We start from the raw sequence: 16,780 nt of genomic DNA on the forward strand, positions 1-16,780 counted from the left end.
GTTTGCCTGCTGTATAGCTTGCCTTCAGTCTGGCAGTCCCAGAATCCCAGGCATTTTTGAGCTTTTTTTATTAATGTACTTAAGAAAGCTGCAGTCATAGCCATTTCCTTTATGTAATCTCTCCTGTGAGCTGTTTCTTTATCATAGCCCATGCTATACGCACAGGCATCAGGGAGGTGAAGTTTAGGGTTTTTTTGTTTTACTGATGTAGCTTTTGGCAGGTGAACTTTTTCAGCAGACTGAAAATTCTTGTTTCATTTTGCTATTTCTGCTATTGCTGTTATTAATAAATAATTGGTTTCCACATGGTTCACCATTAAAAAGTAGAGTCCCGAGATGGCTGTAAATGTCCCTGCTCTGGTTTTGTGAATTGTGGCATCATCAGACACTTTGCGTTCCCACTATAGGTGAGAAATATATCTCTATGATTTTAGGAGTTGCAATCATGCTCTTAATGATTTAGTGTTTGATGATTACTAAGGGAGACTCTTCTGCAGTGTGACTGACCTGCCTGGCACCTACTTACATAGGTACATATGCACACATGCATAGATACATGTATGCACATAGTATTTAACTATATACATTTATAAATAAACTTAGACGCACTCCCTTCCCTTCCCTCCACACAGACACGTGAAGATACATGTAAACAATTAAATATTTAACACCTCTCAAATCTGAATACAAAATAGCTAACTTAAAAAGAAATCACTTTGTTAATTGAACTTTGGTAGCACTGCAGACTCTCTTCATCTAAACAGAGATTAGTAGCTCTCGAGGGGGAAAAAAAGATTGTATTTAATATAATTGATGATTTCTAGTGATACTAGGATTTGCACATCTTTTTCTGAATTTCATAAAATTACTTCTGGTCATTGTTAGAGATGTTGCTGCTAAACAAAGGACATGCCTAACATGATTTGGAAACATGATTTGGGGAAGTGTAATGTAACACTTTGAAACACCAAGCTTCTCTTTTAAGTGTGTAGTCTTGCCTGTTATCCATACCCTGATTGTATGTGACAGTCACATTTCTGGTTGCATAGAACAAATTCAGAGGTGAAATAAAAGGTGTTTTAAAAGAAACTCTGAAGAACACCATATATTCTACTGCTGGGGCTTTGTTGTTGTTGTTGTTGCAAACCCAGACTGTTTCCTCTGTTTTATACCCACACTCACTTGCAGCGTATACTTTTATGTAACACGTAATACCATTCTCATCGCTTCTGAACTTGAGTTAAATTTTTCTTTGTAGAAGCTCCACTGTTAGCTCTTTACCCTCCTAGGACTTCATTAGATTGAACTGTCAGCCTGTTCCTGTAAGAATGGAGGGATAACTCTGATTCTGTTTGTATTATTTGTTTTTATTTCATGAGCATGATTACTTGCCAGTGATGAAGAGTAGGAGGCATTATGAAGATTAAATACTATAGAAGGTAGCAACCTAAATGACGGGTGATTTGGCAGTCTGGATAAGGCGTATCCTTCTAGCTACATGGAGAATAAAACCAAGAAAGTGAATATGATTGGTGATAGAGTGCTAGGATGCTCTGCCATTTTGAGCTCTGCCTGATAAATGTATGGGTGCTCACCATCATTCCTAGGAATGAAATACGAACTGCTAAAATGGGATTATTAAACAAAATAATGAGACTAGGAGCAGGCTTTTCTTGGTTTCCATAGTTTACGGAAACAACTAGAAAGAAGCTGATAAAATCAATCTGACTTTGCTAGGACGACCTTCTTATAGTAACCCTGACTGAAAGTGTAAAGAGCAGCCACAATTCAACTATGCGTATAAACTGGATGTTGATCTCACCCATAAAGATGTCAGCACAGGAAGATACTGAAGAATGAACTTCAATTTTAAGGTGTCTGTAGTCCCTTTGCACTTCTGTTTGATGCTTCAGAAGAATGACACTAGTTCAGATGAATGAAGATTTTTTTTTAAGTATAAACGATTTATTAAAATAAGTCAGACCTTAATGTACTTTCTCAGTTAATTCTTCATTGATCTGTTCTGTAAGTACTCTGTTCTTGGCCTTTTCTGCTTCATTCACTCAGTTAATCATTCTGTTAATTATGCCATTAACAAAATGAACATTAAAACAGTTACTTGGATATTACTACAGATGAAAAGGAAAAGCAGAGATAGAGATAAGTATTTTCTTATTTTGCTCTATTACATTGGTTTTGTTCTTAAAATTTATGGAAAATATTACCCTCCTTCACCTGGGGTTATCAGATATTGGGCGTATTCATTGCATTCAGTAAGCCTTGATTTCTTCTGAAGGTGAAATCAAGGGTACAATGTAGAATAACTAGCCTGGTACTAAAATACCACTTTACAGATGCTTATGAAAAAAAAAAAAAAAAGGAGGAAAAAAGATAAACTGTCAGCTAAACCTTGTTAATTTAGCATTTGCAAACTCTTAGGTCATGCCAGCTGTGAGATAAATTGTGTAAACCCTTTGGAGCTCTGCCTGATAATGGTCTGTAAGAGGATAGAACATAAAGGTGTTTCAGTTCACACCTGGAGTTGCTTGAGAATATGCACGTGGCCACTTACTGCAATTTAGAGATGGGCAATAATTCACTAATTGGTAATACCTGTATTGTTCTGGGTGGCTATGACTTTTTTCTTTTTCTCTGATGTTGCAATAATAGCAACTAGTAACAGTTTGTAATCTTATTTTGATCCAAGAGATACTAATAATCATCGTATGGTACAGAAAAATTGCTGACCCCACAGCAATGCACTGCCTGACTCTGAATTCTACTACCTTAGTACATGTTATTTTATTGTGGGCTTGAATTGAGATTTGTGCCAAGACTCAGCTTTTTCATACATTTTAGGATAGAGTATATCTCAGTTCTATCATATGTTTCACCACACAAAGACTTTTTTCAGACTGACAGCTTTTTATCTTTCTTCTGGTGAAGTAGGAATCCTCCCACAGGCTGTAGTGACTTCCCTTTCTAAAAGCTATATATGTAGTGTTGAGTTGGCTCCTAATTTAAAACCTGGAGATTTCATTCTTGTAAATACCAAAACTTCCTTTTTTTTTTTCATTCAGAAATAGTTGTTCAAAGGAGAGAAGGAATAGAGCACAGGAGCACAGTGTTTTGGTTTTGCAGGCTAGACTACACAGAACATATAACGAGCATTAAAAACTGGCATTCTTTTCAACTAAAGGTAATAGAGTTCAGTGGAACAGGGTAGATGGTAGTTAATGCTAAGAGATGAAATATTCAACTGTATCATGAACAGAATGTGTTTAGGATCCTCCAACTTACCATGTCAGAAAAATACAATCCCTGAATTATGAATAACAGGTTTTAAAATATCATATTTCCATTACTGTAAAGCATAACACTGATTAAAATTAATTTCATATTTGACTACATCTTGTCAGTGAGGTAATTTCCTCATTGTAACGAGGACTTAAATATTAACTGAAATGATCACAAGCATTTCGCGGGGGGGTAGATGTGTTGTATTTTGATTCTATGCTGCCCCCTCTAATGGTGTTAGCAGCGTTCAAGGGACATACTACTCAGTTATACTGTACAGGTGAGGGGAACACAATAGCTAATACAATTCTGATAGTCTTTTGGTCCTTATAGTAGTGTGCAACAATTGCTATACAGCCAGAGAATAATGGAATGACATAGAATATTTATAATATTTCTACAGTGCTTCTCAAACACTCTATAATAATTTATTTCTTTATGTTATGCTATTCTTGTGCTGTTTGCATTGCAGTCCTTTTTCACAGATGAAGAAAATAAGTCACAAAAAGTTATGTGAAGTGCCCACATCAAAGCAGTTGCAAGTGAACAGGGAATAGATTCCAAATTAGTCTCTAAGATTTATATTTAAGTTGTTGAACTTTATTAATATTTAATGCTATGTTCCATACATTATTGATTTTTGAACTTATATCAGGAAATGCTAATGTTGTGAGAATTTCTAATTGGTCAAAGCTTTTGTTTAAGACTTAGAGGCAGAAAATTTTTGGAAACCAATGAAAAGACCATCCTACAAGGAAAGACCATTAAATATTTTTCAAAATGATGGTGAATTTGAGAAAGTAGGGAAAATTCTCTTCCCCAGTATCTTCCAGGTATCATCTTCCAGGTAAGAATTTCAAATGTGTGCCCAGTAATCTAAAATGCATACAATTTTTCGGGGCTGGGGGGGAGGGGGGAGTTTAAATTCTGGAAATGGGTCTGCATGTTTCCTTATACAAAGTAATTGTAAAGGGGATCTTCAAGGGTTTTTTTTGTTTGTTTGTTTTATTTTGTCTGCATAGTATCTGGAATCTTCCATTCTAGGACACCATGTTTGGATATGAGGTAGCTAAATGTAGTGTTTCCATTTACGATACTATAGGATAATGTTGAATTATTGATTAACTCTTCTGAGTTAAAATAGTCTACAGTAAATACAGTAAACTGGTCTTAATGCATTTCACAGTTAGTAAGTCATGAGTGGATGGAAGTGAAAAATGGACAAAAAAGGATACAAGACAATATTATAGTGTCCATCAACTGGACACTAAATCCGTTAGAGTTAGGTCAGTGTTATTCTCCTTAAACCTCCTTTGCACTAGAGCAGCCCAAGAACTGCTCTATGTAAAGTTCTATGTAAAGAACTCAATCAATGTCTTTACTCATTCTATGGATGCAGTAGGTCAAATTTAACACAAATAATACTATCACAAAATGTGTCAGAGATTCCCCAAATCCACTCATTCTTCTTCAGTTCTTGGTGGGGGACATGTCAGATCTCAAGTTTATTCTGAGCTTCAAGACCACCCAGTTGCTTCCAAACACTGGAAGTACTTGTTTGGGTTTTGAGAAGCTCCAACCATGGAAAAAAGAATAGCTTGCCATCCATTGTAACTAGTTTATATTAAGCTCTAATTTCTTGTTTGACTCATTTCCCACCTGTACAAAAATTTCTTTGCAGCACACAGAAGTGTAAGAAGACAGACATATGAAGGATTGGAGGCTGAGAGGGAGGAAAGAGAACAAAGTGGCTGTAATAATAAGTTGCTTCATAGAATCATAGAACATCCCCAGTTAGGGATAAGAAGTGACCCACAATGATCATCAAGTCCAGCTCCTGATTTCAGCAGTGCTGAGCTGTATTCGTGATTTATACATAGTGAAGCAGTCACTTTAGTAGATGGGATTTCTTGCTTACCAGTCAGTAATTACTTTACAGATTTTTATAGGCATGATAACAGGATGGTTTATAATGTGACAGTAAAAATAAGGTGATGCAGGGGCTATGAGAATATCGGCATTTACTGAGATTGGTTGTGCCTGGGAGGAATGGGAGAAAAGGGTGAGTGAAGCTGCTGCCTGTGCAAATACAAGTGAGGGATCACTTCGGAAAAGAGTGAACTGAGAAGGGCTTTGAGGGTGAGGACAGAGGGTTGTGTCTGTGGAGAGGAGTGCCATGATGGGATGGAACAGGATGAAGGGTGATGAGAGGGGCTGACAGGCACTGGTGAGGCAGGAGCAGAGCTCTGCCACAGTATAAATGGGTTTAACAGGGAGTAACCAATCCTGACAGGAAGTCAAGGGAGGATTCACAGATGTGCATGGCCTCCCAGAGGCCACTGTCAGAGGGATCAGCAAGTTAAAATGGCGCAAAGTAAGCTTTCCATGTGTGCAATTATTCCAGCATAGGGTCATTGGATAGATAACTTGTCAACATCTTGACAAGTGCGGCGAGAAGAAACTTCACCAACCTCCCTCTTAGGTTGTAATCTGTTTACCAGTGTGTGGCAGAAAAATGTGAGGAGTTCAGAGCTCTTTTTACCTCCAAAGGGTTCTTCAAGAAAAGCCACTGAAGGGTTCATGCTCTGCTTTCTAACAGGCTGTCAGCTTTATTCATTGTAATCTAGCTTTTAGTAGAAAGACCTACGGTAACTGCAAACTGATGCAAACATTTACCAAGGTCTCCTTTAATGTTCCTTACCCATTTTCAGCAATTCTAGGAAGCCACCAGGTCATTAGATGACATTTATAACCTACTTCTCTACCACTCGAGAGAAATGACAGTATTAACCTAGCCTTCCCACCCCAAAGAGGTGACGGCTCCCTGTTTGGCCTTATGTCTCCTGGGGCTGACAGCCTGTAAACTGGTTTTCCCATGACTGAAGCAAAAGATGGCCTTTAACTGTGAGCCAGAGGTTGCAGCCACTAACCACTCCATCGCTTTAGAGAACAACCAACATAACTAGTTTTCAGTCCTTCAAGAGCATGACCTCTACCCTTTTGCTGTCTTTTCCATGTCTGAAGAAATGGTCTACCTTCTAAATTTAAATCCTAGTCTTTCTTATTTTAATTTCCATGCCTATCTTTAAAGGGTTTTGCTATAAATTATTTTCTTAAAAGTATTGTCTTCACCATTGCAAAGCACTGAGTTATTGTTCTGCCCACAGAGAGGAAAGAAGCAGCAAGTCAAAGATTTAGCAATTTGGCATTGCTTTCTGTCACTTGGCAGCAGATACCTTCATGTTGAGAGGCGGCTGCCCCCAGAGTGCCCAAAAGAGGGGGAGGCTGTCATCTCCTGAGCGCCCTCCTCAGTCCCTCTCCTTCCACCATCTGTCTGACAGCACACTTCATGAATCCCCAAATATTATTTCTCACAGATTTTTAAAATGCTGAAATCTGAAGACAGTTCAGTTCCTACATGCTCACACACAAAACCCCAAAAGGTAGAAGAAAGCAACTATATGCATGTGTGTATCTAAAGGGATTTAAAAGGAGATCACATCCTTACAATATCATTACTGCTGCCAAACTTACTGTTTCTTTTGTTTAAGACCAGTAGGGAGAAAAAAAGAGAAAAAAAAAAATTTAAAGTATCTGTCACAAAATGAAATGTCAAATGCTTCTGACCATGAGGGTCCAGGTTCTCTCGTGTCTCTGTTGCTGCTGTTCTCTTGAAGTTGTTTCAGATGTGCATGTTAGTCACCAGCTAGACTGAGCTTGTGGACTTTAGATCTTAGAGATGATTTAATGTTTTATAAAAATAAGTTTTTAGCCCTGAAAGTGATCAGAATGTGTTGTGTTTGCTATAAAAAGATGTCGTGAGGTTAACACTGCAGATGCACAATGGAGAAAGCGTACTTATTTGGAATGGCTTTTGTGCAAAGCAAGAGACCTCATCCAACTTCATCCTTAGTCTGAATGAAATATTACTTGAGTGTGTTCTTGAGTCTAGACTGAAAAACCTGAAATGTTTATCAGGCAATCAGCTTTTGTCCCTGAGTACTACTGTGGGTATCTACTGCTTGTAAGCGGCCACAGCCACACACACTGTCATCAAACTACACCTTGCACAGTCATTTAGGAAAGGAGTAGTCCCAAGACTTCTGAGTACAGATCTCAGCTCTGAGGTCTGTTACAGGGAAAAGAAACGAAGGCTGTGGCAATGCAAGCACTGTGCACAGCCAGGCGTGCTGTATCCCAGTCGGTGGATATTTGTCAATGGTGTTTGTCAGCAGCCAGTTCCCAGAGAAGGTTTTAGCAAACCTCCTGCATTCCCAGGATGGAGCCTCTAGAGTTGCCCTCATTTTCCTTCACTTTCATGCCCTAAATGGTTAAATTATGCTGCTCATTGACCCAGTGCACGCTGAAAGGATTCAGCTCATTTGTGGCCTGAAACATTTGTACAACTTTATAATAACAAACATTTTGAGACAAATCATCCACAAGAGCATCAAGGTCATTCCTGGCTGAAGAAATTACGCTCGGAGCGGTCCTCGGGGTCCCTGACCAGCCTCATCATGGGGAGAGGGGGGGTGGTGCCGGCAGGACAATGAAAGTCAATGGATTTCAGCTCGTGTACAGCTCCTCATTTGCCTTGATTTAAAGGTCCCAGACTCAGCCCTTTATGGTGTATTTAGGCTTCCTTATAGGCCTCTAAGGGACTGCAAGCTTCTTTATTCCTTAAAAGTATACCTTGTTGCTGTAATTGAAGCTGTTTTGTTACTGTAATTCCTCCCTAATATTACAGTTCTAGTCAAGTGTTCTTTCCCTCCGGAGGCATCAATTATTATGGGTTTTGAATAGGCCTCCCTTTAGTATACATATTTTCACTCCCAATGCCAAAATCAGGTCACTGTAATTCTCTGCCTTAATAAAATACGGTCTCATGTTTCTTCTTTCAAACTTCTTTCATGTATAAAGCACGTACTGGCGACTAATTCCATTTCTTACCACATGATAAGCTATTTAAAGTGACTGTCATACTTATGAAAAGCTAAAGAATACTACAAGTTTCATGGTATTTTTGACACTTTCTTACTAAGACGTTGAATGTTCAAAGTCCAGCAATAAGTTTACATAGTTTATGCAGGTTCTGAGCCTGTGTAGATTTGTGCATTGGTGAGGGAGCAAGGGATCAAGCCCAGCAGTGCGCTTTGTGAAATGCAAAGTGTGCAGTGTTCGGTGGCTAACCTAAGTATGTGACCGGGGCGGGTTTCAGTAAGTTGTGGCGTTTTGATGCTTGGTCCCCACACGTCCATTGGGCACAGTAGTAAGCCCTCCCTGCTGCGTGCCCATTTGTGGGTTGATCTCTGTGACTTCTCAGAGGATGGGGAGAGACAAACTCCTTATCACAGACAGAGAACCAAAGTCTAAGTCTGAGGAAAGTACTGGACCTGTGGCACAGCCAAGTCACTGCCACTGACCTACAAGTTCAATACCTGAGTGGCAGTACTTTCTGGTATTTCCTCGGGTATTTCCTCTTCCCTGCCAGCCAAAGGGGGAAGTATGCGCTTGTGGTGCATGGCTGTTTCAGGCAGCAAGGGATGCAGCTTCCCTCCCCACAGCCTGGCACTGGGCTCTGTTTGCTGCTGCAGGAGAACTGGAGAGAACAGACACAGCGGTGTCCATGTGCCCTGGGAGAGAGTTGTGCTCTAGAGGTTGTCCTAATGCTTGCTGAATGTGTGACTCTGCACTGTATCAAGTCTGAAAAGTGTATTATGAAGGATTCTCTTGTCTCTTTCTCTCTCCTTTTTTTTTTCCATTTTTTTTATGTTTATAAGAAGCAGAAGCTGTTAAGCTCCAAATGTCATCTACAAACTCCTTTTAAATACCCATATCAGCTGAAGTTTTCCATTTGCAACCAAGCTAATACTCTGTGTTATAGGATTCATCGTGCTTTATTGCAATTATTTGCTTCACAGTGTTGAAACCAAGTACAGCCTTGCATTTTTGTGAATGATTCCCCTGTGAAACCCTAAAGGATGCTTAACTCAAATGTGTGTGTGTAGTAGTTATCACTGCACCATCTGCCCTAAAACTTGCACTTTTCATGAGACGCCACTGCTGGGACATCTGGCACTAAAAATATGTTTTCTGCATCATCTCACAATTGAGGAGGATGCCATGGCTGTTCAGCTCCACAGGAAATTCCTTGAAGCATCCTTCTATTACCTAACAACTTCTGCAAGGAAAGTATGGCACTAAGCTGGCTGGGGAATGAATAGTGATATTAATGGAAGTCTGTGGTTTTGCTTTATGTTTTGGATTGCTGTTGGAAGGGAGTGTTGATGGTGTGACGGATTGATTGACATGTAGCCAGCCTGTCCTCTATCCTATAAGTCAATAATTGGCATGGTAGGACTGAAATGACTATGAAATGACTATGAAATGACTAAATTACTATACTGTAAGTCAGCTCCTATTATCCAAAGGCAAAAAAAGACCTGCAAAATCAATGCACATCCATATTTTTCAATTAGACATATCTTCCTGAATGATTTCTGCATAGCTTGAACCTGTGATCTGTTGGAATTTCCTTAATTCACAGAGTATTTTTCTCCCTAAAAGAAGCACACAAAATGAAGTGTCTTGAGACTGGGCGGTTGCAACTTCTGCAGTTTCTCTGATACATGTTGACATGTAGGCATGAGATTTACCACACTGAGGAAGGACTGTCACTTCTCCATGGCTGGGCAGGAGGGATTTGGTGACTCGGCGCTCCTTTGTGTCATGTAATTTTTTCCAACTTTGGCAAAAGCCATCATGTGAGGCCATGTGCTTTCTTGTAGGAGGTGGAGCTGTGCCGCATTAGCAGCCAGGAGAAGCTGGGGCTGACTGTCTGCTACAGAACTGACGACGAGGAAGACACAGGGATCTACGTCAGCGAGGTAAAGACGTGGCGCTGAGGTGGGGGGAGCACATCGGGGAATGTGAGAGCAAGTGCTCTGAGACCAGGCTGCGGAAATGTCGGCCGTCAGCCAGCACATGTCACTTCCAATTCATTTAGATTATCAGTTTAAATTATGTTGCCCAAGTACTGTAATTATTACTAGCTCACTTCTCTAATCTGAATGCTTTTAACTAAAACATCATAGTTAGGGAAGTGTAAAGCAGCCTGAGCACGGATGGAATTTTGAAAGAAAATTGCCCTTATGTGGGAAAGTAGGCAGAGTTTTTAAGGTGAAAGCCTGCTGCACACCCTGCTTGCATTTCCCCCATCACAGCCTCAGTAATCGTAGCAGTGGACAATCCTTATTCTATTATTTGTGGTTTTGGTACAGTTATGGTATCACAGACATGCCACAGGTGGATAAAGGGAGTAGCCTGGGAGGGGAATACATCAAAAAGACTGATCTCTCCTAATATTTATGTATGTATGTATGTATGTATTTATTTATTTATTTATTTATTTATTTTTGGTCAAACAAAAGATAGAGTACTGGATATTGAGATGGGTGGATCCCTCAGTTTTCATTGATGTACCAGTAAAACATGGCATGCAGCACATATCACAAGGTGTTAGTGTTTCACAGTGTCAGTCCAGAAGGCTTCCAGTTAATTTCCTTTGAGTCCCACCTTTGGGACTCAAAGAGGGTTGTTTCCCTGAATAAAGCAGAACTCTTGTGAGTCCAAGCTCACTGGTGGTTGTCCTGGATGAACTGGATTCCCAATAATTTGAATTCTGAATTCCCATAAACTTTGTCGCTTTTGTGACATGTTGTACCAAATTCTGAGTGAAGCTCATGGACAAAGTGAATCCGTAGAGAGTTTTCTCCTACTTATCAATAAACAGGGATGAAGAAAGTCATTCATTTGCAGGTCAGCAGCAATGTCAAGCTGAAAAGCACAGCCCTGGAACTAGAATGAGGAATTAGTGTAAAACCACCCAAGAATAAGTCTTTCAACAGTTATGTAGGTGTGGCTGTTAAAGTTTATTTGACCTTGTAAGGAGAAAGAAAATGCAGGAACCTCCTAATACAATCCAGAATTATATCTGAAATGTGGTGTTTTTCCTGCATGGTAGGAATTTCTCAGACCTTTTAAAGTGAATGTAATTATGTCGTCTTTTGTACTTGATTAAACATTTAGGAATCATTTTTTTTCTATGACAGTTCACAAGAAGAAAATAATATCTAACAGCTGTAGAGGATGTAACCTGCAAACCAGATGCTAAACTCAAACGCTTGGTTTGAAAAAATAGCTTATGGCATGATGAAGCAAAATAAATGATTTAAGATAACCATCAAGTGAAAGGTGATAGATTGTATTGCCCTGCAATGAACAGTAGGTCATTGCTCAGAGATGAGCTATAGTGACTTTGATAAACTGTTAATGGAGCCCTAAACATCTATTTAGGTTAAACAAACTTAAAATTAACTAGCTTAGAGCAGAAGCTTTATACAGAACCTGTGAATGATCTATACAAAATAGATCCCTTTTTTTCTTCCTGTCTCCTTGAGAACTGCAAAATTCCAGAGGAAATAACAGATTGGAAGCTGAAGCAATCATTTCACAGTAAATATTTTCATGCAAGAAAAATAAGCCTGCATCTTTCCCAAATACAGGCCCATTTTCATGGAGGTATCAGCTGCTGCAGAATCACCTCAGTCCATAGTGAACTTCCAAAGCACAGGGACTCTGTTGTTAATTCTTAGTGCTCTGACAGCTGAAGGTTAATGCCTGATGGTGGCATAGAAGAGTATTAATCTGAAAATCATATGCTTCTGACCCCTTCTGTCTTTAGGCTTTTATCTGAAACAAGATTATACAATTATTTAAAAAATGGTTGAGTTCACAGGACTGTAAATGAAGGTTTAAATTACCTCTGTACAGAGTAAAAATGGCACTTTATTAAATTCAGCAGCACTGATTGGTTTCTGGTAAAAATATTTTCATCTGCTGTTATTGAATATTGTCCTATGCAGGTTGATCCAAACAGCATTGCTGCCAGAGACGGCCGGATCCGTGAAGGAGACCGTATTTTGCAAGTATGTGACAATAGACCCTTTCCTAAACTCTTTCTTCAGACAAACGTTCAGAGCTGTCTTCTCTGTGGACTGTTAATGAGGGAAGGTAGTTCTCTTTGTTACTGTGATCGATGAGAAAATCCATGTCTGTCTGTTTTTTAACACAATAGCTGGGAGCTAGAGCGTGCGTATTGAAAAATGAGAATGACAAACTTGTTCTGGCTCATGCCCTTATATCCTGTGTCTTTCTTTGCCGTATTTATTAGCAAATCTCATTTTCTCTGTGTTCATCTCAGTTCATGTCAAATTCTAAATAGGGACCCTGCAAACATAAATACAGGTGTCAGAAACTTGCTGATCATTCACCGATTGCATAAATTTGTGTAAGCCTAACTCACGCTGAGCATTGATGGCAAGAGTTTTTATACAAAAGACATGCTGTTCATAAAGGATGATCTTGAATGTACTTGAGCAGGGGGTTTACTAGACTTTTGTTAATATTTTCTTTCCTCCACCAAAAATACATTGCTTTTCTGAGTTCTTGGCTGATCCACCATCTTGGCTTTTTTCTTCCCCCTTGGTTTCTATTGATCTTCTCATTTAGAGAGCTGCCCCTGCAGCTGTCCTGCAGATAGGTTTGTGCAATAAAGCACGGCGCCCGTAGGCGAGGTCTGGAAGAGGGAGGGAGGGCAATGTCACAGCACAGAGAGGAAAATAGCTGGAATGGCAGTAGGTTTGTGTTCTGAACTGGCAGTGAATACTATGTTTTGAAGTAATGACAAAACAGATACCAAAAATCAGTAAATTGGAAACTGCTATATTATATCATTTTAGTTCTGGTTTCCAGTCAATTTCCCTTTTATTTTGACTTTTTTATTTGTTTGTTTGTTTTGTTTTGTTTTTCACTGAAGTCCCAGAAGTAGCTCCTGGTAACGACAGGTTGTTTTTCTATAAACAGTTCCGTAATGGCCTTTCATTAATACTTGCACGTGTGCTTTCTGGTTGTCGCAAGCTTAGCCTGTTCCTTCCCATCAGTCTTCTCATTTCTGCAGGAAACCTCTTTGCTGAAACCTGTAGCTGTATTTCTTACCCTGGTATCAGGTTTGGGATTGTAGCTAATCTCCTGAGCACAACAGGATCTAGAAGCTGGTTTACCAAAGTGGCCCATCTTTCAGAGACGAAATAATAAGCTACATTTTAACACCAGGGCTCACTCAGGGCTGCTGGTTTATTCTCTGTGCAGCTGAGGATGTGAAAATGTTGTCAGGGTGAACGATGCTGCCCACCAGAAGACACAAATGCCATGGTGCGAGGGGTGATGGGGCTGTGGGACCACGTTACAGACTGAGAGTAGGACTGGAAAAGTCAGTGCGCTGTCTTCTGCGTCTTGCTATAGAATATCCATTGAAGGAAGCAAAGAGAATATAGTGGTATTTTTAACTTTCAGAAATCATTAAAAAAAATATTAATCTTGTTTATTCAACCAAGTAGAAACCACTTTCATTCTTCCTCTATGCACTTTAAAGTAAGTAAATAGAGGGTAGATTAATTTCCTGCTATTTTCCTTTCTTTCCAAAATTTCTGTGTGAAGTGGGGAGCCAAGAGCAATTCAGGCAAACATTCTCAAATTCCTAATGAAATTCATTTCAGTTGTGAGTAAAGAGTCCAGGGGTGAGAGAAAGCATAGGTAATTCTGCCGTCTTTTTGTAGGCTGGAACATTACTTTAATGTCAGTGCTGATATATAGCTATGAGTTTGATCATTAAAGTTAACACCCAGAGAGTTATGTGGGGTTTACTTTCATATCTGAAAACACATTGACCCTCTATCTACTCTTATTGATGAGATAACTCAGAGAAATAGAAGCTGACAGTGTCATTACAGGGGATTACACTGAGGCTGGGAGAAAGAAGACTCTGTGAGCATGGGGGCATTTTCTGTGGGCAGCAGATGGCATTGGTTAAGGCTGTGGGGGGATAGTGTTTTGTGTATTTCTCAGAAAATTACAGCAGATTTCCTCACAAGACTGGAACTGTCCCCTTCTCATTCTCAAAAACCTCACACCTCTCCCGTCACCTTCGCAGCCCTCTTAAGCATCTGAGAAAAGTCTGGGTATTTCACATCAAATATTATGAAGTCAAGGGAAAGGTTTTATGAGGACAGTCCTAGTGAGGCTTGCCTAAATTTCTGCTATTTTTAGCTTTGAACCTCCAGGCTAATAAATGGTGTCTCCAGGGGCGAGCTGTCCATGGGACAGGCTGACATCCTGCTCATTCCCCAGTGATGTGCTGCTAGTGTGGGGACAGCAGGGCTGTGGTCTCTGGGGTGGGACAAGGGGCAGTTGCCCAGATGATAGGACTTGCTGGAGCAGCCACTGTGGCTTGGGGTGTTTGGACAAGCTGGAGATCTGCTCCTGGCTCTCTGTGGCTGTGGTGCCGCTTTTTGGGTTAGGGCAGCTCTGTGTCACCAAATAATTGACCGGTCTCCTACAGACCACAGTTATCCCTTTGTGAAGCCAGTGTAGTGTCTCAGACATTTATTCATTGCCAGTTGGATGTCCAGGGTACACAGGGTTTTCTTTAATCTCAATTAAAGCTGTGATTTTGTGTCAGAGTTTTCAGGCCAAATATGCATGCAGAAATAGGACTTGCTCTTTCCAGCCAAAAAGTTCCTGCTACTTTGAAACTGAACCCTTGCAAGAGATTAAATATTGGGCAAGGTTTTATTTGCCCGTAATCAAAGAATATCCTGAGTTTGTTCTGCCTTCCAGTTTTGTTTTCACCCAATTTCAAATAGACCAGTTTTTTGTTTGTTTTGTTGTTTGTTTTTTTTTTTGCTGCCACAATGAGAATAATCCACTTCTTCTGATATCGGTTGGACAAAAGTAAATACATACGGAAAATACAGTTCGTATTTGATTCCCCCTAGAAGGGGTTTTGGACAATGTAAAACGTGTTTGTTATGATGTAGTCATGGATGTGGCTGTTCCGATGAGGTGACGGAACAGCAGAGAGATAGCACGAAAAACTCAAACTGCTTTTATTTTGATTATCCCCTTGTAAGGGGGATACATATGTTTTGTGTGGCTCTGGATACTAAGCTGTCCACACAAATATAAAATGATTAAATGGAGCAGCAATAAGCAGTGGCCTGTAAGTATTGCCTGGTGAGAGATAATGCTGCAGCTCTCTAATTGGCTCTGTACAAGCGCACAGTGTGACTGATTTCAGCTGTGGTATTACCAGTCTTGCTTCCACCAGCACTATTATCTCAGAGTGACACTTCCATTACTCTGAACGGAGAAAGATGAACGTCACCTGTCAGGGGCTGGTTAATTGTGTTGCTAGATGTATGTTACCAGGGCGCAGGTTGGACATTTATGAACATAACTGCTTCCTCTGATGTCCGCCATCCTTCAACGATCGATATGGCTCTTACAGTAAGCGCATAATTGAGTGAAGGCACTTACCACTGAGGGGCTGAAGATGAGCCCGTTGTGCAAGTTTCATTGTCCATACATTCACCACAAATGAGCTGATATTTGCCCTTTATTGTGTGTTGCTTTGTGGAAATAGAAACTAATGTGCCACTTTCATTTGTTTTCTAGATTAATGGCCAAGATGTCCAGAATCGGGAAGAGGCAGTAGCATTGCTCTCCAGCGATGAATGCAAGAAAATTGTGTTGCTGGTAGCAAGACCAGAGTTGCAGGTTAGAGTAAATAGATGCACTGAGCCAAGACCTGGGTTATACTGTACATTCACTATCACCGTAAGTAATGAACTGCTGAGAAATAGGAATGCCAAGGTTCCTGACAAAAGGAGGCAAAAGATAATTGCAGAACTTTGCCCCTTTCTTAGCCAACGAAGAAAATAATATGTTATTACCAGGGCTTGTTAGCCCAAAGCTAGGCAATTCCTTTCCAGCAGACAAAGTAAGCAGATATACAAATAAAGCTGAGAGCACTAATATGATATTAGTAAAATATGAAGTAGAACTTGAAAACTATGCATTACTTGTTTGATGATTCTTTTTTGTTCTGGGAATAAACTTCCCATGCTTACCTCAGTCATTTATATGAGCTTACACAAAGCTGTAGTTTTTCACTGCTGATGGCCCTTTTTATCCCATGCACTTGTAAGCAAGAATGTAAACTTGTAAACTGTTCATTTATGTGCCAGTTATGGGAATTTCACTACAACACCATTCATGAGCTCTGGGTCTAATTGTTTTCAAAGGGCCCTGGTCACAAAAAAAAAAAAAAAAAAGGTTGTACATTACAAATCATATCTCAGGAAGTACATTTTCAAAAGCTTTTAGGAATATTTCAATGGTGTTAAAAATAAAATTATGCCATGACAAGAATGTTTTATGTCATTGTAGCGGAAGGTGTTAGGTTGATCATCAAACTAAGGAGAGGTAGACTGGAAGAAAAGTACTTTTTGTACTTCCCCTTATATTCTGTTTATAAGCCATTGCAAAACAAAAGAGACATTATATTGTCACTGTTCTCTCCATC

At 39.8% G+C, this 16,780-nt stretch overlaps 1 protein-coding gene across 1 annotated transcript in view; it reads left to right on the forward strand.

Moving 5' to 3' along the window:
• The window catches only part of PDZRN4 (PDZ domain containing ring finger 4), a 244,228-nt gene that overhangs the window by 216,287 nt on the left and 11,161 nt on the right, over positions 1-16,780 (forward strand). Inside the window, 3 exon segments of the mRNA XM_080552063.1 lie at positions 10,086-10,184; positions 12,222-12,284; positions 15,871-15,972. Coding sequence (XP_080408189.1) covers positions 10,086-10,184; positions 12,222-12,284; positions 15,871-15,972 — 264 coding nt within the window.

This window comes from Anser brachyrhynchus (genome assembly GCF_964034855.1).
Source record: "Anser brachyrhynchus genome assembly, chromosome: 1".
NCBI classification, from domain to species: domain Eukaryota; kingdom Metazoa; phylum Chordata; class Aves; order Anseriformes; family Anatidae; genus Anser; species Anser brachyrhynchus.